Source organism: Panicum virgatum, chromosome 1K (genome assembly GCF_016808335.1).
Source record: "Panicum virgatum strain AP13 chromosome 1K, P.virgatum_v5, whole genome shotgun sequence".
Lineage (NCBI taxonomy): Eukaryota > Viridiplantae > Streptophyta > Magnoliopsida > Poales > Poaceae > Panicum > Panicum virgatum.
The window spans coordinates 54829706-54854872 of NC_053136.1; the positions used below are offsets into that span (position 1 = coordinate 54829706).

The 25167-nt window shown below is 43.6% G+C and overlaps 4 protein-coding genes and 1 long non-coding RNA gene across 5 annotated transcripts; 3 read left to right on the forward strand and 2 right to left on the reverse strand.

The window, feature by feature from the left end:
- The first annotated feature begins 773 nt into the window (after nucleotides 1–773).
- Nucleotides 774–5233, forward strand: LOC120645362. The gene is made up of 2 exons (XR_005664241.1): nucleotides 774–3794; nucleotides 4572–5233. It is a non-coding gene; the product is annotated as an uncharacterized LOC120645362 (long non-coding RNA).
- A 6443-nt stretch (nucleotides 5234–11676) lies between these two features.
- Nucleotides 11677–12288, reverse strand: LOC120645377 (40S ribosomal protein S30-like). Its single transcript, XM_039922170.1, has 2 exons — nucleotides 12152–12288; nucleotides 11677–12046 (listed from the first exon to the last, which is right to left on the reverse strand). The coding sequence occupies exons 1-2, from the start codon at nucleotides 12153–12155 to the stop codon at nucleotides 11862–11864; spliced, it is 189 nt and encodes a 62-aa protein (XP_039778104.1). The 5' UTR covers nucleotides 12156–12288; the 3' UTR covers nucleotides 11677–11861.
- An 88-nt stretch (nucleotides 12289–12376) lies between these two features.
- LOC120645370 (18S rRNA (guanine-N(7))-methyltransferase RID2-like) lies at nucleotides 12377–15253 on the forward strand. The gene is made up of 9 exons (XM_039922162.1): nucleotides 12377–12604; nucleotides 12690–12765; nucleotides 12985–13068; nucleotides 13214–13269; nucleotides 13712–13768; nucleotides 13877–13926; nucleotides 14011–14163; nucleotides 14251–14392; nucleotides 14852–15253. The coding sequence occupies exons 1-9, from the start codon at nucleotides 12509–12511 to the stop codon at nucleotides 15014–15016; spliced, it is 879 nt and encodes a 292-aa protein (XP_039778096.1). The 5' UTR covers nucleotides 12377–12508; the 3' UTR covers nucleotides 15017–15253.
- A 397-nt stretch (nucleotides 15254–15650) lies between these two features.
- On the forward strand, nucleotides 15651–16914 carry LOC120645395. The gene is made up of 2 exons (XM_039922184.1): nucleotides 15651–15965; nucleotides 16668–16914. The coding sequence occupies exons 1-2, from the start codon at nucleotides 15741–15743 to the stop codon at nucleotides 16851–16853; spliced, it is 411 nt and encodes a 136-aa protein (XP_039778118.1). The 5' UTR covers nucleotides 15651–15740; the 3' UTR covers nucleotides 16854–16914.
- A 243-nt stretch (nucleotides 16915–17157) lies between these two features.
- On the reverse strand, nucleotides 17158–24585 carry LOC120645387 (chaperone protein DnaJ-like). The gene is made up of 11 exons (XM_039922179.1): nucleotides 24197–24585; nucleotides 22507–22575; nucleotides 21803–21895; nucleotides 21518–21639; nucleotides 20397–20592; nucleotides 19950–20125; nucleotides 19242–19371; nucleotides 18550–18710; nucleotides 18340–18434; nucleotides 18049–18148; nucleotides 17158–17588 (listed from the first exon to the last, which is right to left on the reverse strand). Exons 1-11 carry the CDS (start codon nucleotides 24497–24499, stop codon nucleotides 17543–17545), a joined length of 1491 nt encoding a protein of 496 aa, XP_039778113.1. The 5' UTR covers nucleotides 24500–24585; the 3' UTR covers nucleotides 17158–17542.
- Between the last annotated feature and the right edge of the window lie 582 nt (nucleotides 24586–25167).

Consider the following 25167-nt stretch of genomic DNA (forward strand, 5'->3'; position numbering starts at 1 on the left):
AGACATAATTAACGTGGCATGCGGCTGTTGAAGGTCACACAACAAAATACTGAGAGCTGGCTTTATCTGGAATACGAATTGTAGTACCTTCAGACTTTAGTAAGATAAGCTTTTCAAAAAAAAAAGACTTTAGTAAGATACCATTCCTACTAGTAGCCACTAGCCAATCATCATGTAGTCAATCACCATGTAGCTGATGTCAATGAACTAGTTCGTGGAGCTTGAAGGTTTATTTGGTGGCCTTCTAGATCTGAAACCATTGCGGTGAGAAACTGAGACATGCCCACAGCCCGCTGGAGAAGCGATGTTCCATGTGCTGTGAGTTAACTTTTGCTTTACGGCTTTACCCCACAGGCAGTGACAGAAGGGGAAGGCAGCTTTCCCTTCACCCGGTTCTCTACATCTCTCTTTCCACACTCAACTAGCCACCCACTCAAAATTCAGAGCCCGTTTAGTTACTAAAAATTTTCACCTTCCCTTTGAACACATGTATGAAGCACTAAATATAATTAAATAACAAAACTAATTACATAGTTTGGATGTACACGACGTGACGAATTTTTTGAGCCTAATTAGTGCATGATTAGCTATAAGTGCTACAGTAACCCACATGTGCTAATGATGCGGTCAAAGGCCTCAAAAGATTCGTCTCGCGGTTTCCAAGTGAGTTCTGAAATTAGTTTTTTAATTAGTATTCGAAAAGCCCTCCCGACATCTGGTCAAATATTGACGTGACACCTAAAAATTTTCTTGTTTGGGAACTAAACGGGCTCTCAGAAAGCTCCATGCCACAAGGTCGGCACAAAGCAACAAGGGCCACTGACACGCCGGAGCCCTCACCTACACGCGGCCCACATGTAATGCCAGCAACTCATGCAGTGACAGGTAGGTTGTTAGTCAGAGGCCAAGCCGATTTACCCCGCTCTTGGCTCTTTGCAGTCGCTCTGGGCCTCAGATCTCACTCACCTTCTCGCTCATGTCATGAACGTAACGGGAGAGGAAAGCCCAGCTGCCCAGGAATGGATTTCACTGCAAGCAAAGGTAGTGGAAGGGATGGGTGGCTGCACTACTGCAACATTAAGGAATCCAGTAAAATTCTCTCTGGACTGGACTATATGGATCCTGGAATCTGAAGCCTGCAGGCATGGGGACAGAAGGAACATCATGCCTACCTCGACCAAATTACATCCCACTACTTTCGGTTTCTTTTGCGCCACGGAAGAGGCATGGTGTAAAGAATGCAGGTTATTGAGAATTTGCCGTGGTATATATATCATAAAAACACACGCACACGACTTATGTCCGATGATATTATTTCTAGATTTGCTATTTGTTTCAGGCATTGTCAAAAGCTATTTGCATATAAATTATAATCAGAAATATATAGTGGTCAAAGTGATTGTATTTGAGAAATTTTAATTTGGATGTTTAAAATGACAAATAAATTATAAAGTGCTTAGGCCTCATAGGGCTGGGTAGAGTGAACTAACAGATCCGTGTGCCAGGCTATGCCAAGCTCGGCCTAACTATTCTAAGCCCAAGGTCATTCGGGCCTAGAAAAAGTTCAGGTATCTTGTAACTTACTATAGCACTTATTCTATTAAGTTTCTATACACAACTTTATTTTCTTTATATTGAATATAAAGTCTATTGTATTGAGATACTTTTAAATTTTGAGGGCAGCACAAAGTTGAATCAAATGCATATGCACGGTACGCATGGCAAGAAATTTAAGATAAAAATGTATTCCCATTGGACCATTTTTTATGGACACATATTAAATGAGAAAAACACATAAAAAGGAGAAAAATGAAGTAAAGGAATGATGTATTTCATGTAAGAGCACATGTGGTCTCTCATCTCAATATATTTAACTCCATAGTCATATTTGTCCTAGAATTTAGCATTTCACCTATGCAAATAGGCGTATATATGGTGTAGAACCATAATTACCCATACAACCATAAAAATCTGGATTGAACCAATACGTACACAACAATATCGCCTAGCCAATATTAAGTCAATCTATTTTTCTTAGTTACTGAAAGAATATCGCCTAATCCAAGCAATTTATTTTTCTTCACAATGTGTGTTAACATATAATTCCATATAAGAACAACTATCTATATCATGATTTGCAAGCCACTCAATCTGTTAGATCATATCTGTTAAAATAATGGGCAAATAATATATATACTGCCTCCGTTCTTAAATTATGACAACAATTGATGTTTTGTCCAGACTTTGACCAACAATATTTATTTAATGAATTAGTCAAATAAATAAAATGAGAACCACTATATCAATCATTAAAAGTATTTTAGATTTAACTAGTAAATTTATCCATTTGTATAAATATTTATAAAAAATGAACAATCAAATAAAAAAATCAATGATGTTCTATATTTAAATATTTAGGCTGTGTTTAGTTCGCGAAAAATTTGAGTTTTGGTACTGCAGCACATTTCGTTGTTATTTGACAATTAATATCCAATCATAGACTAATTAGGTTTAAAAGATTCCTCTCGTATGAAACCGTTATACTATATAATTAGTTATTTTTAATTATATTTAATATTCTATGCATATGTCTAAAGATTCGATGTGACGGGTATTGTATGAATTTTTTTGGAAATTAAACACGGTCTTAAGAACTAAGTTAGCATTTTGACTTGCCTTACCTGTCGAAACTTTCGGGTGACGTGATGTAGGCAGCACTATGGATGCAAATAGGTACCCATTGGTGTTTTTTGATTCGTCATTTTAATTTATTTTCTCTTCCAAACTAATTATATTGCATGCTATTCTAATTTATTTTATTAAATTTTGGATCGATCCAACGACCCGAAAAGGTGGGACTTGCATCACTAGTCAGCACCCATCCATACTACCGAGTACGGACTCTCACAGATCACAGATCGACGACACATATTCTCCATCAGATTGTATGCAAAGAGACACGTAGATAGTCCAAGAACTCGAACTGTTCAGTGGTAAGAAGCCAATCTCAGTGTGTTGCCCAGCGCAACACGGCACACAGGCAATGGCAAACGTAAGCATGCAGGCCGCACTAGTGTTCCAGAGAGAGGCAGACATGAGACATCGATCGACCGACCACCTTGACCTAGGAGCTAGCTAGGTCACCTGCCGGCAGTACACGCTGGTCTAGTGATCTAGAGGCTGTCACGAGCTGAGTGAGGTGAGACTTGAGAAGAGCACGTACGCAAACAGTCCTTCACACAGGGCACGTTTAGTTCCCAAAAATTTCCGTGTCAGTAACTTCGAATATTTGACCACTAATTAAAAATATTAAATATAAATAATTGACAAAACTCATTCCACAACCCCCGGCAAAATCGCGAGACGAATCTAATGAAACTAATTATATAATGATTAGATAATGTCGTGCTACAGTAATCAATCTCTAATGATGAATTAATTAGGCTTAATAGATTCGTCTCGCGATTTTCCGTCCATCCATGTAATTATATTTATAATTAAATTATATTTAGTCCTCCTAATTTTTGGTTGAAATTGTTACAGTAATTTTTCTCAAAAAATTTTGGGGGCTAAACGCGCCCACAGTGGGCCGTGGCATCTCCAGGAATGAGAGTCCCATCATGCAGTATTGCAGTAGTCTCTGGAATCTGGATTGGTCACTTGGTACGAAGAAAGGCGAGGGAAGCACACAATTGGGGTAGCTGTAACGTGTAGGCTGTAGCTCCTTCCTCTGCGAGACCAAGAGACAGGCCAGGTACTCGGTGTGATTTGAGGTCTCATGCATATTCTGCGAGGTACCATCTTTTTCTCCCTTTCCACAACCAAAAGATCTACTGATTGCACCCCTCAGGCACACATCACAACAGTCTACAGAACATGTCAATCATATTCTTCTTTTTCATTCCTGAGCAATGCCATTTATTTTTTTTAAAAAAGCAATAACAAGATGCATACACTAATTGCGTGATATATATATATATGTACTTTATGGAGAACAAAACAAAGTTGAAACTATTGCCAACGAACTAACCTATAAAAGTGAGCTTATACATCGAAGAAAGTACTGACCGCACTTATAATCTAAAAAGTACTGACAAAAATAATATGTATATATATTGTTTCATGAATATTGAATACTAATTAATCAACGAGAACCGGCCTTGTTTGAGGAAAAAGAATCTAATTAAGAGAAAATAACAAACAGACTATATCTACTACTGACAACTTTAGAAACTTAAATTTCAGCTACTGGGACCAAATTAAATTGGAAATAATCTTTTCTATTGGGAAAACTAATTACACACAAAGACGAACAGATGATGAAATCGACCAGTTCCTCCCCTACTAATAGCCTCCAAATATGCACATATATATACATAATGCTCAAACCTACCGGAAAGAATTTTGTACCTTGTTCAATGATGCAGAGTAATCCTCTCTTGTGGCGCTATATATCCGTGCAGCGATGTAGATCCAACATTAAGCTGCCCGGACACCCATGCTTGCGCCGCAAACAATTAATCTCCTTTTGTAGAACTGATCAGTTGGTCTCTCTCTGCAATTTCCCACAGCTTTATTGAACTGCTCGATAGATCTCCGACCGAAGCCAAGCAATCTGTTCTCAAAGAACCGCCACTTCGAATTCACGCAGCAGTTCAAGAAAGCTGTGGAAGATCGCAAAGAGGGCCATGTCATGCAGATCCAATCCAATACGCATGCAATTACCCCCGGTGTGATCGGAAAAGGGGAAGACAGAAGAAAGAGACGATGAGATCCAATCCAAGAAGAGGGGAGGGGGGGGGGGTGGAGAATGCCTGCCCAACCTAGGGATTCAAGATAAGAGAGATGGAGTGTCGGGGGAGGAGGGAAGAGGAGAAGAAATGATGTGCGACCATTTAGAGCAAGGCTTATAACCCAGTCCGTTGCGGGCTGGGAACAGGCCACGGCATACATCGGTGGCAGTGGACTCGTTACCAATTAATACTATCTGTGGGTGCAGCAGTCCGCATGCAGAGAGAGCAGCTGCGACACAGTTCTCTTCGCCGGTTTGAAGCCGGCTGGGAACGGAGCGCCGGCCGTCTTCTTTTTTCTTCTCTCTCTCCGCCAGCGAGGACTTTTTTGCTGACATAGATTCCTCCCAGCCGGTGAATAGTCCTCATAATACTTGCTGTTAGGGAAATTTGTATGTAGCACATTCTGAATGAGTGGTTTGTGTGGAGCACACCGTGAAAGCTGAAATTATCTCCAACACATCGTAAAATTGCAAGTTTGTCTCCAACACACCACGCCAAGTATATTAATCATTTTTAGCAGAGTGAAGGTGTAAAAAGACCATTTTGCCCGCGGGCCCACCTGTCATCTTCTTCTTCCCCCTCCGGCAGGCCACCGCCGGCGCTCCCCCGCACCCGCTCCAGCACGTCGACCGCCGCCGCTCCCCCGCGCCTGCTCCCTCGCGCCGGTCTGCGCCGCCACTAGCCCGCACCGCCGCCGCCCCTCAACGCCAGTCCGTGCCGCCGCCGCCCCTCGACGCCCGTCCGCCGCCCCTCGATGCTAGCCTGGGTTGCGGCGTGGAGGGAGGAGGTGCAGTGCCGCGCGCGACTTGCGGCCGAGGAGTCACCGCTAGCCCGCGCCGTGGCCGCCCCTCGACGCTAGTCCGCGCACCGCCGATGGTCCCTCACACCTTCTCCCTCGCGCCGACTGCCGCCGCTCCCCCGCGCTGACTCCCTCACGGCGGCTGCCATCGCTTCGCCGCGCCTGCTCCCTCGCAGCGGCTGCCACCGCTCCGACGCGCTGGCTCCATCGCGGCGGCTGCCACCGTACCCTTGCGCCGGCGGCGGCTCGCGCGAGCCGACCACGCCGCTCCCCCGTGCTGGCTTTCCTGCACGCCAGCCGCCGTAGGATTGGAGGGGAGGAGCGCACGAGGTGGCGGTGGGGAGGGTCGGAGGGAAGAGGGAAGTGCGGCACGGGAAGAAGGAGGGGAGGTGGCGGCGAAAGGGAGGGAATAGCGGGAGAAGGAAGAAAGAGAAGAGAGAGTGGCCAGCGGAGCCCGCGATCGTGCTACCCATCGCGCGTCCGCGTGGAGGTCGGGACCGCGCTGCCCGTCTCGCCGAGGCCCGCGACCGCGCCGCTCGTCGAGCGAGCGCCCGTGCGGAGCCCGCGACCGCGCCGGCCGTCGTCGCACGCTAGTCCGCGAGTCTGCAACCCCTCCGGCCTCCGCCCGCATTGATCGAAAGGGGGAGCGGGCGAGCGGCTCAATTAGCAATGCAGTGTTAACAGGAGCTGAGGCAGGCTAATTTCCTCCGCGCCGCCGACGAGGGTGAGTCTCCGCTGTGCAGATAGAAAATCCTACATCGACTGCTTGTTGATTTTTATCTAGGATGTGTTGTGTGGTTCTCATTCTTCTCCTCAATAACTGGGAGAGAGGAAATGCCATTTGGAGAAAGGAAATGGAAGGGGAGAGCTGGAGAGGCGTCACAAAGAGAGTGGTCGGCCGAGGGGGAAGATGGAAGAGAAGAGAGGGAGAAATGAGAGGTACGGTGGGTCCTGGCAAAAGGGTAAATTAGTCTTTCTATCCAACCTCTTAGCTGTTAATGATTAGTTTATTCCGTGGGGTGTGTTATAGATCAAATTGTGTTTTAGCGGTGTGTTGAAGACAATACCAACTTTGAGAATGTGTTATGCACAAAATCATACTTTCACGGTGTCTCATAGACAAGTTTCCCTTGCTGTTATAGGGCCGGGAGGAGGATAGGAGCCAAGGGAATCGAAGCGGCCGAGTGCCGGCGAGGGGTTGGTGGAAGAGGTTAAGGGCCTCGATCCCAATGGAGAAAGGATATGTATAGGCCACCGTACCCCTCCTGACGAATCGACTGCAAATCCCTGATGAACCCTTCCCTTTACCTTTTCTGTCTCACCAACCTCTTTGGCACATCAAAAGCCAACTGGGAGTGTCACTCAGGCTGTGTTTAGTTCCGTTACAAAATTTTTTTTAAAGAAATGTTACTAATTTGAAGTAAGAAGTCTATTTATAAATTTTTTTGCACAGATGGATTGTAAATCGCGAGACGAATCTAATGATGCTAATTAATTCATGATTAATCAATAATTTACGAATGGTTACTGTAGTATCAGTATTGCAAATCATGGATTAAGTAGACTCATTAGATTCGTCTCGCGATTTATAGCCCATTCATGAAAAAAATTGTAAATAGACTTCATTTAATACTCTATGTATGTGTCGAAACATTTGATTTGACGTTTTTTTAAAGTCACGGGGTTTACGGGGTCAGATCTGCCTCACTCACGGATCAAAGTCTCTGGACACCTGCCTCATCTGCAAAAAGTGACACTTTTTTTGAGAGAGAGAGTGATACTAGCTGCCTGGTAGTAGCTGCTTGTGCTTGTTCAGGGAATTTATGCACATGATTTCGATCGTGCTGCATGTACTAATCCCTTTGCCATGTGTTTAATTCATTTGTTTTTTAGTCTGTGGTTAGGAGTTGGGCAGGACGAACATGCAACGTGTGGTTGCGGCGATGGCGGTTTGGCACGGTGCACCTTTTCTGGCTTAGCCTTAGCCAGCCACAAGCTGATGAGTGAATTTGTGGCTACCCAGTGGAGTGTTGATGTGTCCAAACATTTGAATATATACAGTATAAGCAGTGGCGGATCCAAAGAGGGGCTGAGGGGGCTCCAGCCCCCTAACTCCATGAAGTCCATGGGAGCCCCCCCCACAATTTCCGGCCATAGTTGAAAGGGAGGATGAAGAAAGGAGGAGGAAGAAGAAGAGAAAGTGAAGAAAGAGGAGGAAGAAAGGGAAGACGAGCCCCTCCAATCTTTAGCTTCTAGATCCGCCACTGAGTATAAGATCGGAGTACAGTGAGCACCAAGAACTTTTGCCGATCCTCTCCGATTGGATTGGCTAAACAATTGGAGAAAACAACGTGGGATGGCATGTTGCCTAACTGAACCTGTAGTCTGTAGATCTTGCAGTCCGTGGCATGGTACTGTTCACCGGACTTGAGCCTCACCCATGAGTAAAAGGGTCGCAAACCACACATGACCGTAATAATAATGTTGTTCCGACTAATAATCTTATTAGTTAACTGCTGAAGAGTCAAACAAGCATGTTCTCACGCATGTAAGATAGAATAATTGGTATGGTATTTCATTTAAAGTAGAAGTTTAAAGTTTGCCAAGGTGTACTCCATTGCGTACGCTATAAGATCCCGTTTAGCATAGCTTCAACTTATTCTAAAATGGCTTCTGAAGTATATTTCTCTAGTAGAACAGTTTCTCTGATGAAGCTGAAGTTATTTTAAAAAACGTTTGAGAAACGTGAACCTGCACGAGAAGCAGGGCAAAGTTATGATTTCCGATTTCTCCTAGATGAAAATAACTTGGTGGATGAAGCTACTAGTAAAAATACCCGTTTATGAATGCTCACGAAGCTGCCCATGACCATGAAGCTGTGCCAAACGGGGCTTTGCAAAGTTGCAAACTATTTCGAGGTTTTGCAAAGTACAAGTCTAGAATTGCGCTACGGCCTACGGGCATGGGAATATGATTGTACCCAATCCGAGGTTTCTTGGCGCACACTCCTCTGGGCGTCCTCGGAGGCGTGCGGCAGCGGAGTTTCCCAGCGGTCTCGCACGAATCTCTTCGTGCTGCCTGGTGCTGGCGCCGGGGAAAGCGTGCCCGTGCGGATGCGGTGGCAGAACGCTGTCAGGCCTCGGGAAGACGCGAGGCCACTGCCCACTGGGGCGGGCGGAGGGTCCGATGGGCGGGGATGCCCGGATCAGACGGTGCCCCGCGCGCTGTCGGGGGAGCACCCGTCTGACCGCCGCCTCTTTTTTTTTCCTGCGCACTTTTGATTTCACTTGGGTTTCGAAGCAATTCTGATAGGCGGGTCCCTACTACATCTGTCCCAAAATACTAGTCATCCTAGCATTTAAATTTTGTCCCAAAAACATGTCATTCTATCCTATTTAGAAAGTGCATGTGCATGCAAAAATCAATTCACTACTACAGATTGGGTCATTTGTCCCGGTTCCAAAGGGTTATTTGTCCCGGTTTTGGAACCGAGATTCGGCCGCCGGGACAAAAGGTCACTCGTGCTAAAAAAATCTTTGCGCCCTGCGGGATTTAGACCTATTGCCTAGTGCATGACTTCCTTACCAACTCACATAAGTAGTACATGTGACTCTGTAAAGAATAACTCTCTTTTGAACTATCACGTGGAGGGACCTTTTATCCGGGTTGGTAACACTAACCGGGACAAAAAAGTCTTTTTGTCCGGGTTGGTACCACCAACCGGGATAAAAGGGTCACCCTTTTGTCCGGATTGGTGTTACCAACCGGAACAAAAAAGGGGACCTTTTGTCCGGGTTGGTACCTCCAACCGGGACAAAAATGGGACCTTTTGTCCGGGTTGGTACCTCCAACCGGAACAAAAGGCCCATGTCTCCCCCGCTGGCCCGGCTAGCCTTTGGACCCGGGACAAAAGCCACCTATTGTTCCGAGCCCAAAGACAACCGGGACAATAGGCCTGGAACAAAGGCCTATTCTGTAGTAGTGATTAGTTCCAAATATGGATAATAAATAAGGGTAAACATGGTCATTTTACCTACTTATTAATTTGTCCTAGAATTCCTAGGATGGCTTGTATTTTGGGACGGAGGGAGTATGCAATACTGTGACATACTGCTACTGTGGAAAAATCTACATGTGTCAGAGAAATAGCTTGGGATACCATTTTTTAGGGAATTAGGGTAGCTTGGGATCCTTGATGCAACGGGCAATGCTATCCTATGAATGGAATCAAGCCGGAATTCCCGATTCAGAATCCGGCGTACTGGGCTAGAAACGAGTCTCAGCTGCGCCATACATGGTGTGGCTGTCGGGGCATGGGACTAGGGTTGAAAATGGGACGGGAAAATCCCGTCCCGACCGGCTCCGTTTACCGTTTAAACCGACCGTAAACCGTTTCCGCGAAAAAAATGGGAAAATGGGAAAACAAAACGGGAAAACGGGCGGGAACAGGAACGGGAACGGTTGGAGTGTTTTCCCGACCGTTTTCAGCCGGGAAAATTCCCGCGGGAATTCCCGTATTTGTCGTAGTCGGCTGTGTTACCTGTGTTGGAAACGTGAATTATTGTTTGCATGTGTTCCAACGTGAATTGTGAATTCGTGATTCACTTTACCTGTGTTTTTTAGTTATACGAGTCTTGTTTCCATGTTATTTATGCATAGTTGTAATTATTTTATCGAGTTAAATGTTTGAAGTGGTTGTATGTATTTTCCCGTTTTGAGTTATCGATTCCCGATCGTAATCGGCATGCTCCCGACCGATTGATTCCGTTCCCGATATCCCGTAATACCGATTTCGTTTTCCCGTCCGATTTTCCCGTTCCCGTTTCCGTTCCCGACCAAAAAATACAGTTGCGGGAACGGTTGAGGGGTTTTCCCGACCGTTCCCGACCGTTTTCATCCCTACATGGGACGCTCCCATGCTTGCTGGGCTCTTTGCTGGGCCGTCATGGCACGGGCCGATGGAAGCTGGTGTCTTCAGCGGCGGAAATCCTATATATCTTTCGAATTTTTTTTCTTCCCCACCTTCCAGTATTTGAGATTAGTACAAATTATCTTATCCGTTGTATCTTCTCAACCCTATCTTCTTCCTCTTCCTGCCCCTTTCTCACCATGCGCCGCCGCCCCGTCGTAGCAAGCGCGGTGCGCTACTGCGGCTGCTGCTGCCGCCGCAGCGGCGCATGCTGCTGCGCTGCTACTTCTTCGCTGCGGCTGCTGCGCCGCACGCCGCCACTCCCGCTCCCTGTCGGCGCCGGAGAAGATGGATTGAAAAAAAATGTTGATCTAGATTTTGATTTGTTGAATCTATTTTTTTGAGATGTTGAAATGATCTGTAAAAAATGTTGAATGCGCTATTCTCAAATGTTGAACTATTTTTTTAAAATGTTAAAACTAATTTAAGTTTAATGGGCTTTATAGATAGATAGCTTATATATTTTTCAGAAGTTATATAGGAGCCCCTTCAGAGGACGATCTCTCCACAATCCACGCGCAGCACCCGGAAATCCACGTTTTCCTCTGTGGATTTGCTGGACATATCTCCACACCCGAAAGATAACACCCCCTCAATTTACAAGCAAACATCTCACCTCACCAGATTCAAAGGGAACATGATACTTGCAAGACTACAGGCCCGCAACTGCATACAGATTTCATTTCTAGTTTTAGTGCGATACAGACTGAACTGAAAGAAGTGTGGACTGACGATGCAGACTGTAGAGTTCTACTAAACATGCAAATTAACAGACAAAATAGAAGGGGTCTGTTCTTCTGGAGCTGACAATTTGACATCAGATGCTCCGAAAGAAAAATCATATTAATGTGAAGATAAACACAAATGCTGGGCACGTTTCCACATTCTAGGTAAGCAAAATGATCACCATCACAGATCACAACAAGTAACTTCAGCCTATCGATCACTATCGCACAGACCAATTTCAGCGCCCAGAAGAATTAACTTACACAGACAAGTCTGGCAACAAGCAAATTCGCTGTGTCAATTTAGACGGACACGAACTACTCAGCATGTTTCTAACATTCCATATAGCCAAAAAGATCCCCAGCAGACAACTTGATCAGAGAGACTCATTGCCATGCAGTAAACGATGCATATCATCCTTAATTGGATTGCAGCAACATAGCTTAGGTCTTCAACTGGTCATCAGTACATCACCAAAACCTTGATTACTCGAACGAAACTACTTGGAACAAAAAAGAAGACGAAGGTGCCAAGAACACAAGCGTATGAATCAGGCGGCTGGGCCTAGCTAGATCTACTTCTCGGAGGAGTTGGGGCCGCGCTTCTTGCCGAACCCGACGACGGCGGTGACGAAGCGGCGGTTGTACTGCATGCGCTTGTAGGCGCGGCCGCGGGGCTTCTTCTTCTTGTCCTGCTTCGCCACCTTGGGCGTCTGCCCACGCACCTTCCCAGCGCGGGCCAGCGATCCGTGAACCTTACCTGCCCCAAGAGCACAGAAACCCGTCAGAACTCACCCAGTAAGGCAATTAACTACGGGGATGTGCAAAAGTGGTGATAGTAGGGGAGAATACGAGAAGGTCGTACCCATGGCGGCGGCGGCGGAGGAGCTCTGATGCTAGGGCGATTTGGGAGGAGACGAGGAACTCGGCGGCGGCGGCGTCTGCTCGAAACGCTGCCCTAGAAGGCTGGGAGGCTTTATAACGCGACGCTTTATTGGGCTGGTTGTTTTGGGCCCTTCTTCATCAGAAACGTGCACGGCCCACTAGGCCCACTAAGAGCCCAGTACCCTTCGCCGCCGCGAGGGGAGAGCCCTCGAGAGCAGCGGCATCGCGGCGCGCGAGCTGCATACCACACCATCCCCCACCTCGGCGGCGGCGGCGGCGTTTGTGCGTGCCTGCGAAGAGAGGAACCGAGGTGCGGGGAACTCGGAGAGGAGTGAGGATGCCACGGCCGGAGTTTCAGGCGCCGCCGGATGTGTTCTACAACGAATCGGAGGCCCGCAAGTACACCACCTCCTCGCGTATCATCGAAATCCAGGTGAGCAAGAGAACCACCTACCCCGTTTGATATGAGCTTTTGCCGATTTCGCGGTGCTGAGACGGAGAATCGTGCCTTGTTTCAGTCGAGGATTTCGGAGAGGGCGCTGGAGCTGCTCGCTCTCCCCAACGATGGCGTCCCCAAGCTGCTTCTCGACATAGGTCAGCTTCTTCTCTTCAGTCTCATGGTATCTGGCTTACGATAGAACACTGGACGGTCTGCTGCTTTGACGGGGGAGATGATTTTTTAATGAGAGAGAATCCATAATTCGCGATCGCGTTTGATGGAACACTCAACACTATGCTGCTTTTGCAAATGAAAGGCATTTATTTTTTGAAAAAGTGTTTGCCTGCGATGACTTTTTATGTTCTGATTGCCAGGATGCGGTTCTGGACTTAGTGGCGAGACATTGACGGAGCATGGCCACCACTGGATTGGCTATGATATTTCGAAGTCTATGCTCGGTGAGCAACTCTCTTTGTTCCTTTCTCTTAGGCTTGTTTGGCATCAATCGGAAAAGGAAATTGGAATTTACAGGAGGAGGAGCTTTGTAGATATCTTGGTTTGTTACCTGCTTCCCTTTTTTATAACTTCAAATGTTTTGTACAGATGTTGCCTTGGAGCGTGAAACAGAAGGTGACCTACTACTTGCAGATATGGGTCAGGTATGAGGAGCTTTGTGCCAGGGACAGGTTTTGTGAGTTTTAGATCAAGATGTGTGTGTGTCAAAAACCTGCAGGGAAATGCATTGACTTTACCAGGGTATTGTATCGAGTTATATGTGATAAGTTAATTCATCCATGGTAGTGCTAACATTGCACTATTGACCATGATAGTTCTCATAGTTGATCCTCCACAGTAAACGTAGAAGAACCTTCAAAGTCCAAACATTTAAAATTATAAGAGAATTGAATCCATGAACCTAAAAAATTCTAGAGTTGGCTTGTCACAACTCAAACATGCTGGAATTCATGAATAATAAATTTCAACCTGCTTCATAGTATTTTCTTAATACAGTTATGCTAATGTCTTCAAAATTGCTTCAATAGAGTCAGTCTGCAATTGTCTTACTATGGTTTGTTATATTCATGTCAATTCATGTTCCAGGGACTGGGCTTGCGACCAGGAGTTATTGATGGTGCAATTAGTATTTCAGCAGTTCAGGTAATGTTTAACATTTATTCATTTAAGTTCTTCAACTCACTGATCATGACTATCTTGTTCCTAATTCCTCAGTTCACAACTAATCCTAATGTTTGCCTATGTATGCAGTGGTTATGCAATGCTGACAAATCCTCTCATGATCCAAGACTGCGGTTAAAGTATGCACTTAAAGTTTTTTTGTCCTGTTTTTCTTAGGTTTCCTGCGACCAATTTTTAATCTCAACATGGGGTATAATTTGCAGGGCTTTCTTTGGTTCGTTATATAGATGCCTAGCTAGGGGAGCAAGAGCTGTTCTACAATTTTATGCTGATAATGTGAAGCAGAGTGAAATGATTGTGACTTTTGCCATGCGTGCTGGTTTTGCTGGTGGAGTGGTTGTTGACTGGCCTCATAGGTAAGGATTAAATCACCTCACAACAATTGTGTGCCAACTGTCCTGTAAATTTTGGTTTTTGCTTATGGCATGTGTTTCTTATAACAGTTCAAAAGCAAAGAAGTCCTACCTTGTCCTCACTTGTGGCCCGCCTTCGATTAATACATCGCTTCCAAAGGGTAAAGGTGAAAATGGCGAGATGTGCAGCGACGATGATGACGAGAGCAGTGATGAAGATGGTGACAAAACAGTAAGCTAACACTCACACTTCACAGAACTCATTTCTTATGCATAAATCATGGATCTATTTACTGTTTTGATGTTATCTTTTTTTTCCTGTTTATTGCTTATCTTGTTTTGTTTCTTTTATTATAATTGAACGAGTCTTAGATTGAAACAATTCGGTTACTGGTTAGTGCTTCCTATGAACCAGCTACTGAAATTATCATTAAACAATCATATAGCCGCTCGTGAATAGGTAACTTAAAATATAGTCTTCGGACACCCTTTTTATTTGCTTCTTTGGTTTTACATAGTAATTCCTAGCTTCCAAATTGATATAGATACTCCAAATAGGAATAACTGCTATATCATAGTTTTCTTGTTTTCTCTCCATCTTTTAGGCTCTTATCTTATGATTTTTCTACCGTGTTATCATGTATATGGAGGTAATACACCAGCACTGGATGAAATTGTTCTCTTGATGCAGGTGGGCATATATGAAAGAAATAGGTCGAAGAAGAGGCAGAAGACGAAAAAGAATGGGAAAGGCAAGGATTGGCTCTTGAAGAAAAAAGAGCAGATGAGAAGAAGAGGCCATGATGTGCCGGCCGACACGAAGTACACAGGGCGGAAGCGGAAGACCTACTTCTAACTATGTCGTGCCCATACCCAGCCGTGCTCGTTATGCTGGCTGTTTATTCGTAGTTTTGTACTGGTAGTTCATTAGCATCAGCAAAAATTTCTGTAAGAGTGAGATGGATGCCGGGTCGCTGTAGTGCTATTCACAGCTGTACCGACGTCTTGCAGTTTTGACAATGTTGTGATAAAACGATGCCATTTTTGTTGAACATCTGTTACTGTGAGTATAGCTGGTTATTTGCGTGAATTAGTACGTACTCCAGGTCGCCCGGTCTGAATTCCTTTGTCTAAGGCCATGTTTAGTTTTCAAAAAATTTCCTATAGTACCCGATAATAAATACGGAAGTTGCGGTCAATAAGGTAGGGATCATCAAAACTTATATCGAATCTTCGGACACATATTTGGAGCATTATATGTAGTAAAAAAAACTAATTACATAGTATAATTGTTTTATAGTTGATGAATTTTTTAAACTTAATTAGTCTATGATTCAACATTAATTGCCAAATAGTAACGAAATGTGCTAGAGCATCAAAACCCAATTTTTCGCGAATTAAACACAGTCTAAAAGATGCGCATTTCATCAAATAACGCTCATGTTTGGGGAGTGAAATGTGAGGATGGTTTACATGGTGGCGGCGGGCGGCGGCGGCGGCCCAATCTGGATAACGTAACGCTCTGTCGAGCCCGTTCCCTTGGCTTTTGGTAGTTGAGGCAGCCACTCCCAAGCCAGTCCATGGCGGGTGCCCGCGTGGTCGCCGTGGCCACTCCGGCCGCGCCGCCCCGAGCCGCCGGTCCCATGTCCAACTCGGCGCAGCGACGCAGCAGCCTCTTCCGCGTGAGCTGCCGGTATCGCCCACGCGTGGCCACGAGGAGCGGCGCCGCCCGCGGTCGCGCGCGCCTCTCCAGCCGCGACCCCGCTGACGCCGAAACCGACGCGGGCGCGGGGCGAGTCCTCGAGGTCAGTGCCTCCTCCCCTGCCGGGTTCTCTTGCCTTGTCTTGACTGACTCGTGAGCTCTCACGTGTAGCTGGCTACCTCCATGCCCAAATCGATTCCGAATGCCTCCTAAACTTGACATCCCCTGGCTGCCGCCGGGGCTGAAGCCAGGGGATGTGAAGTCACGATAATGTAGCGACAATTCACACCCACATTCGACGCCGATCTGTCCGTGCGACCGTGCCCTGAGCTGACCAACTGTACTGTAGGATCGAGGAGCCCTTTTTCAAATGGTGTTCATCACTGTGTCTCGTGAGCAAGAGCATATGCTGCTATTCGATTGCGCAACAATGTCTTCTTTTTCTGTTTTGGCACTACGATATCTAATGAGGATAGATCACTGAATAAGTTTTGCTCGAGACCTCCAGTTCCAGTAACCAATTAACGAGACCCCGGCCCCGTTTAGTTCCCAAAATTTTTTCTATGGTCCCCGTCACATCGAATTTTTGGACATATGCATGGAGCACTAAATGTAGTTGAAAAAATAACTAATGACACAGTCTAATTGATTAGCACGAGATGAATCTTTTAAACCTAATTAGTCTATAATTGGATATTATTTGCCAAATAACAACAAAAGTTCTACGGTGTCAAAACCCAAAACCGGAGCCGCAAAAGTTCTTGTTTTCTTGATCAAGTCTATTTTCCTCTCATTTGTTAATCAGGATGACTCGAGCTACCTGTGGACATTGGGGCTTGGATCCGTTGGTGGCGCTGCGGTTATAAAGTACGGAAGCATCCTGCTCCCTGACATCACAAGGCCAAACATTGTGCTAGCTCTGCTGATGGTGTCCCTGCCCGTCGTAGCTGCAGTCTTGATTTTGCTCAAGGCGAGCTCGTCGGAGGACTGATTCGAGGACTCCTTGTGGAAACTTGAGACAATTTAATAAAACTTCTTTAAGATTTCCGGCATCTTGTAAGATGAATTGCCAGCCCGGGTTTTTTAGGTCGTTGCGGTGGCTAACCTGGCCAAAGCCTGAAATAACAAAAGCAGAGTCTTCAGTTCTTGACAACAGGCTAGACGACGTGACCCGACAGGGCTGCCACTGCCGCTCCCTGGAGCGACCCGGCATCAGAACGAGAATTTTTGAGGCAACTCCGCACTGCCATCGACTGAGCACTGACTTGCCTCATCGCAAGGTTCACATCTTGGGAAATCAGAATACGCGTATCCGTTGGTCCTGAATTTTATTAACTTAAAACCTCAAGTACAGAACCTGAGATTTCATGCAACCCTACTTCAGGGGGAATTAAACATATATTTACAACATTGCTGAATCTCTGGGTTTCAGATCAGCATCCCGCAATTTCAGGCTGCTACATCTACATGTGCTTGGAAAATTGAAATAACTGCAACTACATCGTAATAATCATTCCTTTCCAAGACAGAACATATCGATGTGTCAACTATATTAGTTGACACGTCTCACCCTCTCGGCTGCCAGCCTGAAAATCTTTAAGCCCTCCAACAAAATGAATGTAAGAGCTCGTGGGAACCCCGATGAATTGAAAAATTGCAGCTATGGTAAATATTTACAGCCTACAGGTTGTCTTTCAGCCACTTCGCAGCACCATTGACAACAGACCTGAAAGGATTCAGCAAAGGAACCATGTTCTGATGAGCTAACTCAATCAACATATTACAAGATTTAGTTAGGTTGGTTCATATTCAACAGAAGCATACATCTACATTCAGACTTCCCCATTACTACATTTGTACTTTTCCCTCGTAATGAGTATCTAATAAATAATATAGCTAGTGTCCCAAAAATCACAGCTCAATTTTTTTATACCACCAGAAACGGGGAAAAGAAGCATAGTACAAAACCTACATGCTCAGTATATTGAAAAAAATGTTCAGGATGACATTACCTCATTAGCATATATTTAAGAAAACATGCATGAATATAAGATCAATAAATATAAATTGATGAAAGAGGGACAATATGGCAGGATTTTAAGAATATCAACCAGCCATCTAGAATAACACATGACCTTTACACCATGTACTATGACATTGTAGTGAAATCAAGTTCAAAAGGTTACCCTGCAAAATCTGTAAGTTTCTTCAACCAATCATCCGCTCCTTGATTGGATTTATCTGTATCTTCTTGACTTGTGCCAACTTCTTTCCCTTCATGTACGTCTGCAACACAGATAACAGATATTAGTCTTCAATTTCTTTTTAAATAAATTATATTCCTTGTCAGATAGTAATGACAAGACACAAACAAACTTTGGATAGCATATCAAAAATAGAAATAAGCTCTTTGCTGCGGGTAGAGAAAAACAGAGGGACTGCAGGAAAGAAACAGAGTGAATAATTCTAATGTTTACGTTTTGGCTTGGCGGGTTTCGGCTTGGCGGCTGTTCGAGCAAAACCACCATCACTCAAAGATGCAAGTTCCTCAAGTAACTCCCTTTCGCGCCCACTGAAAGAACCAACATTCGTGATTAAGAAAACTAACTGAGAAATTAGGCTCACTAACTCTAGGATAGTGGTGAAGTATTTGAAAGGTAGGCTCAAGCCAGAAATCATATTTTCACCTTATACGTTTAGGTATTATGACCGTAACGGTGAATAGATGATCACCACGTATAGATGGCTTATTCAATGAAGGAACACCTTGCTTCGCCAAGACAATTACATCACCAGGTTGGGTACCTGGAGGTATTCGAAGTTCACTGGTTCCATCCACAGTTCTGACCTGCAACAGTTTGAAAGGATCGGTTACACAGACCTATATAATTTATGTCAAAAGAACCATTTCAAAGACAGTTCAATTCATACTTGAAACAAAATCTACCAATAATTATTCTTCTCTGAATCATCCATGATAGTTAAAAAGATAAAAAGAACTTGTGAGCAAACATCAATTTGAGTAGACTATATCACTTAAATATGCAACTAGTTTGTTTTAATGAACATTGCGTGTGTAAAGCAGGCAAAGAAAAGCTGAAAAAGTTGATCTATATGCTAAACACTAGCTACATGACCTGTGGGTTTAAATTTGAAACGTAAACTTGGGGCTCACATACACCCCAATTGGAGTTTGCTAATTGCATCAACATGAGATAAAGTATCTATGCCATTTTTCTTGATCTCTGATTATCAAGTGAAGTGACAAGTTCTTATTCTGTTAATTCTATGGAAAAAAATAGATTCTACTGAGCAAGATAATGAACTATGACTGAAACTAACTAAAATCACAATAGGTTATCATAAAGAGAAAATTTACCATCTTAGTGGTGCCCAAAATAGCTTCAAGGTAGCTTATCGACAGAGTTGAATACAAGTTTATACCATCCCTTTTGATATCTGATGGCTCCTCTATATCGAGGCAAACATAAAGATCTCCTGGTGGCCCACTGTTTTCCAAAACATGAAAAGGTTGGACACAGACGGTGTGAAATTTGAAGATAATTTGCATAAAGCTCAGACATGGCGAGATATCTGAACATGTTATTTTATGTTTTTCTACACTGCAGTTGTAGCACAACTTCACATACACGATGCAAAGTTACTCTGCATTCATGTATGCTCCTGATTCCACAAAATATCTTCTGCAGAAAGCACAAGCACAGATCTAAAAATCCAGAACACCAGAGACCATAAACTTCCATTCATCTACATGAAATGAAAAGGAACTAAGAAGTTTAAGCCTAGCATACATCTTGTGGTTATGCCATAGGAAAATTATTGTTTGCCCCTAACCAAACACCTATTACTTAATGCCATGTTATAAAAAAAATAGTCCAAATGTATGCAACGTATGGCACAAGACTACGAGCATGAGACAAACCAGTAAGCATAAGAAGAACGATCCAATAATAAGAACGATCCATTTTATTGCCTCTAGGACCACTATAGACTATTGCTAGCATTTTAAAATGTTCAAGTATGACAATCAGAAAGCTAAACATTCTCTTCTAAGTGTTTTGCTTACCCTTTTGGTCCTGCATCGCCTTCCCCACGTACACGAAGAGTGCTACCTTTACTCACTCCTGGAGGGATTTTCACTTTGATCTCCTTCCTGACACGAATACGCCCCTCTCCAGAACATTTTCTGCAATACTCTGAAATGACTTCGCCCTCTCCAGCACAAGTGGGGCAAATAGAAACCTACAAAAAAGAGGGAGTCTAATTTCATGTAACCATCACAAATAGCAACAAATGATCAAACTGAACTAAAAAATATTACATAGAAATTCAGGCTACCCAAGGGCTACAAGCATAGTTTATATTTTGATACTGTGCTGAAATGAAATGTTGAGCCCTTGAATCTAGGCAATCTTGTACAAAACATAATTTACATGCTAATGCTAAGTCAGTCACTAAAACAAGCATCAAATAACATTACAAAGTTAAGTGGTCAGAATAGAATACTCGTTACCTGGGAGAATAGACCAAATGGTGTTTGCTCAGTTCGCATTACTTGTCCTCGCCCACCACATGTGGAACATATTCTCAGCTTGGAGCCAGCCTTTGATCCAGAACCACCACATGTATCACATGTTTCCAAATGCGATAATATAATGTCTTTCTCTGTTCCGAATATTGCTTCTGTGAATCCCAGAATCACATCATATCTGGTCAAGCAAGTTTTTGTCACTTTAGAAATTAAACTGGTTTAAATATTCAAAGCATCAAATAAACAAAGTACCATCTCATTAAAAGAGGTATCATAAATAGCACTAACAGCAAGCTTTGATATATTTATAGCATGGCAATGAATGCAAAAAAGACAAAGGGGAGCAGAGACAAAACAAAGGAGCCAAAAGCAAGATTAGGAAAAAAAAAATGCAGTAACTAACTGCCTCCTGCAGGTATATCTATGAAAATGCTCAACCCGTTCATGCGATTCAATCCTCTGCTCTGATCCTATTAAAAAGTAGAGACTCCACTAAGTCGTACACACTCCCCAATAAGTCTGATAATTAATTTGTTCAAATCAATGCTCGGTGCAACAGGTAACGTAGCTTCATCAATCGCAAGCGGCAAGAGAACTCAAACTCAATCAAAAATCTGTCTCACTCATTTGGGAAAGAGCAGGCTGTTAGGCAAGGTTATCAGTTTTGGCCCCAATATTTGAAAGTACTGAATTTTTTAATTTTGCAGTGTTCTAGAAGTGTTTGAAGAGATATGTTGTTTGAAGTCAAAAGTTGTAGAATTCCAAGTGTATAGATAAACAGACTAGTAGTTGCCAGGTTATTGGAATTTGGAAAGCAACAGGGAAAAGATAAACATCTCAAGTTCTGTTTATTTATTAGGATGGAGCGAAGATTACAATTTCATCATATCGCATGTTTACCAAGAAATCTATTATTCCAGGGACCTAGGCATTGCACGAGTACAAATTATATTACATTCGGACAAATAAAGCTGGATTTAAAGTTTGCACTAACTACAACAGTTAGTAGATTGAAGACTAGATTATAAATATTTCAAATACAAATGCAGATATTCTTAAATATCATTTCGCATTTTGTCTTGCAAGTTACAACAAACACAAACCTGATGTCTTCACCCTGAACAGCAGTGCCTCGCCTGCGTGTCCTAAATGCGCTCTGGTCCATGCCAGAAAAGCCACCCATGCTTGCTCCAAAGAATGTCTCAAACAGATCAAATGGATTAGTCTGCGTAGAGAAAAGAACAGCTTGTTTAACAAAAAAAATGGGCAAGAGCCAATAGCACTTGTATCCTTGTGAGCTAAAGAACTTGAGTTAATAGACATATAGTGAAACATTGTGGCTGCTAATGCTTTTTTATTAAAAAGAAGAAGAAGTGAAAAGGCAGTACTGTGTATGCTCCACCCGAGCCTCCAACCGCACTCTTAACCCCAGCTTCACCATATTGGTCATATAATGCCCTCTTCTTTTCATCTGACAACACCTGATGACAATGAGATTCAGTCTATTAAAAATTGGTAGAGTCAGGACCCTGAATCAAAACTATAAAACTATCCATTTCACACAGGGATGCCATACAAACAGATTATTAAGTTGGCTGGATAACAAAATAGTAGCCCAATACTAACCATACAATGTAAAACACCAGAAAAGTTGTTAAATACTTGTTTATTTGAGTACATCTACAGAGTGGCACCAAATTAATAAGAAAACAATAAGAACTCTTTTTAATCCTAAAGTAAATCATGACTATTCAGTTACAGATTGCAAACTGTGGCAATTTTGCAGGAGGGGGGGGGATCGCATTTTGGAAATAGTTATCACATATTCACAGTATGTTACTTGGTAAACTGATAAATTGTGCATTGCTTTTTAAAAAAATTATCGAAGTCAGGAAAGCAGCTATCAGATGGAACCCTAAGGCCTCAAGGGCCTATTAAGCTGGGATTTTTTCCCCCTTTTTCATGATAGACCTTCAACAGATAAGTCAGTTATTATCTAAGCCGAAAGCATAACAGCAAATAATCAGAACAGTAGATGGACACATCAAGCAAAAAACAGATTCCTCATGCCTTGTTAAGAAACATTTTATACCTCGTATGCTGCACTTATCTCTTTAAACTTTTCAGTTGCTCCAGGCTCCTTATTCACATCAGGATGGTACTAACAATTAAAGAGAAAAAAAAAAGATATCATGATTTATTTCCAAAAAAATGAATCTATATTTATGTTCTGAGAGCATTGCAAACCAAGTGATCAGGAACCTAGTGACAGAGCAAAAGCTTTTCACTTGGTAGATTGACAAATAAACATCATCTACGAATCAAAAGCTTGAGAGCCTGCTAAGTGGGATACGTTAGGACCATTAACCTTATATAATTTAGGAACTGGAAAAAAGAATAAGATACTCTGCTTGGTTCAAGAGAGGGCCATCGTAGGCAGGGCGTCCCAAAGACTTAAGCCCTTAATAAGGTCAAACAACAGGAAAACAACAGGGAGGCCTTTCTGTCAGAAAAACACGGGGAGATCTGGCTTTATGCACAAGCATATTATACCGGAGGTTTTCTTTATGCAAAACATATTTTACCATCCACTCCACTGATGTTCCAAGTCCTCCTATGTAACTTTGGTGGTTCCAGAAATAGCAATTACAGGTGACAGAAGAATTGCATATGCATAACTTTCCCTAAATAGTAGCTCTAAGTAGTCCAGGCTCCAAGCATGATGACTGACAACAAACAGCAATGGTTCTGGCAGCTCCTGTATGGAACACTAATGTCATAGGAACCAGGGAGGAGCTTTTATGTAGTTAGAAACAATAAATAAGAATCCTATCCAAGGACAAAAAATAATCACCACAATGTGAGTTAAACTGTGACATTCCACACAAAATCCCTTGTTGAGTGGCATAAGTTTGATATTGTTAATGAATTCTGACTCAAAATACGATCAAGGCTAAACTATAATTTTGAGTTTCAACTTTCCCCGTGCATTAAAAGACGCATAATCAATGTACAATGCATTGTACCACTGTGCAAAAACAGTTGCCTTTAATCTAAATATTTACAAAACCTTTCATTGGATTGAATGGTTCATATTTACAAGTTAAGGGATAAATTATATCTTCCAAGTGAACTTTGCATAATGTGAATTAAAGAGAAATTAGCAGTAACAACCATTAACAAACCTCCAGGCTTCAAATTTAGATATCAAGGGCATAAAGAAATTATAGCTAAGATCCTAATATTGTTTATTGCATAGCAACAACACTCCAATCTTATAACACCTTGGATGTGCAAGTTAAATTAAGCCACCAGCCATTAACAACGAACTCAACTTAAGGTTAGGTTTTACATTGCAAGTACTATATTCTCAAATTGCTGGTAGCTAGTCAATCCAGGCCCATTTAAGTGTCCATAGATTTGTCATTAGTGAAGTGAAGTGCTAGGTGAGGCCCCTTGACCCCCCCCCCCCCCCACCCACCCACCCACCAGCATTCATCAACAACAATTTAATGGGGACTTCTATGATGGGTGACAAACCAAATCAACAACAATTTAATGGGGACTTCTATGATGGGTGACAAACCAATTTAATCTACCAACATTTTGCAGCATCACAATTTAGGCCAGGCTACACATTAAAAGGCATTCATCCGCACTTTAGTTGCCTGCAAGAACTCCAATCGTGTGGTCCAGCCTTGTGACACTACTGACTACTCTCGAACAAAAGTGATGAATACTAAAAATGAGGTTTGGGTGGGAGGGGGGCAAGCGTCGAACACCTGGCGCGCAAGCTTCCGGTAGGCGGCCTTGATGTCCTTGTTGGTCGCAGAGCGCGGCACGCCCAGTGTCGCGTAGTAGTCTGCCGACGCCCAGACCACCAGGCTCCCTCCACGGCGCCGCCTCGGAACCCGCCCGCGATGCCGCGGCGCGGCACACGCGAGCGGGAGGACGCCGGCGCCGCTCCTACCGGCGGCAGCGAGGTGGACCCGACGAGGAGGGAACGCGGCGGCGGCAGGGGTGGCGCCGGAGGATGGAGAGGGATTGGAGGGCACGAGCGGGAGCGTGGACAGTGCGAGCGCCATTAGCGAGCTCGCGGAGGTTTGGCGCGGCTGCGGCTGCGGCTGCTCGATGTTGGTCCCCGCGGCCTGCCTGACCGCCTGAGCGCACGGCTACGGATGCAACGGGATGACAGATGAGACATGGCTGGGCCCTGGCTGTCAGTCTCATGTGTTAGATTTCTTTTAAAAAAACATACTTCTTCCCTCTTAAATTTATTATTAGAGCAAGTACATTGCTCCACGTCATCCGTCTCATAGATCGTTTCATGCAATACCATATAAGATTTTTGATGATGTGGAAGAGAGAGAGAGCAAGATGAGAGAAAGAGGTGGTTGCCTCGCGAAACAACTATCTCATAGGCTAAAATTTAGGAATATGAGACTACTTCCCACAATTGTATAAGTTGTTGTTGCCATGCAACTTAAAATATTTCTTTATTTCATCCACAAATCAAGGGATGTGATATAACTATGAGACAACTAAAAAGACAAGTCATTGTAGAAGTTTGTCTAGTAAATTATCTCAAAATTACGTGTCACTGCATGAGACCGCCTTAACACAACACCAATGTACTTGCCCTTAGTCGTTTTTTGTCGGAATCTAACGAAATCACGTAGTACATGTTTAGCTTTAGGTTGTCTGTACTCATCATCCTTTATTTTCATCCTTTAAAAAATATTCCTTCGTGATT

What these genes read in the sequence shown, in the direction of transcription:
- LOC120645370 (XM_039922162.1), top strand. Translation starts at nt 12,509, where the DNA reads ATGCCACGGCCGGAGTTTCAGGCGCCGCCGGATGTGTTCTACAACGAA. An exon ending in CAAGCTGCTTCTCGACATAG is followed by an intron (nt 12,766 to 12,984) that starts GTCAGCTTCTTC and finishes TCTGATTGCCAG; the next exon opens with GATGCGGTTCTGGACTTAGT. An exon ending in ATGAAGATGGTGACAAAACA is followed by an intron (nt 14,393 to 14,851) that starts GTAAGCTAACAC and finishes CTCTTGATGCAG; the next exon opens with GTGGGCATATATGAAAGAAA.
- LOC120645387 (XM_039922179.1), bottom strand. Translation starts at nt 24,499, where the DNA reads ATGGCGCTCGCACTGTCCACGCTCCCGCTCGTGCCCTCCAATCCCTCT. An exon ending in GGCGATGCAGGACCAAAAGG is followed by an intron (nt 19,372 to 19,949) that starts GTAAGCAAAACA and finishes TTTGGAAAACAG; the next exon opens with TGGGCCACCAGGAGATCTTT. An exon ending in ATAATACCTAAACGTATAAG is followed by an intron (nt 18,435 to 18,549) that starts GTGAAAATATGA and finishes TGGTTCTTTCAG; the next exon opens with TGGGCGCGAAAGGGAGTTAC.
- LOC120645395 (XM_039922184.1), top strand. Translation starts at nt 15,741, where the DNA reads ATGGCGGGTGCCCGCGTGGTCGCCGTGGCCACTCCGGCCGCGCCGCCC. An exon ending in GCGCGGGGCGAGTCCTCGAG is followed by an intron (nt 15,966 to 16,667) that starts GTCAGTGCCTCC and finishes TTTGTTAATCAG; the next exon opens with GATGACTCGAGCTACCTGTG.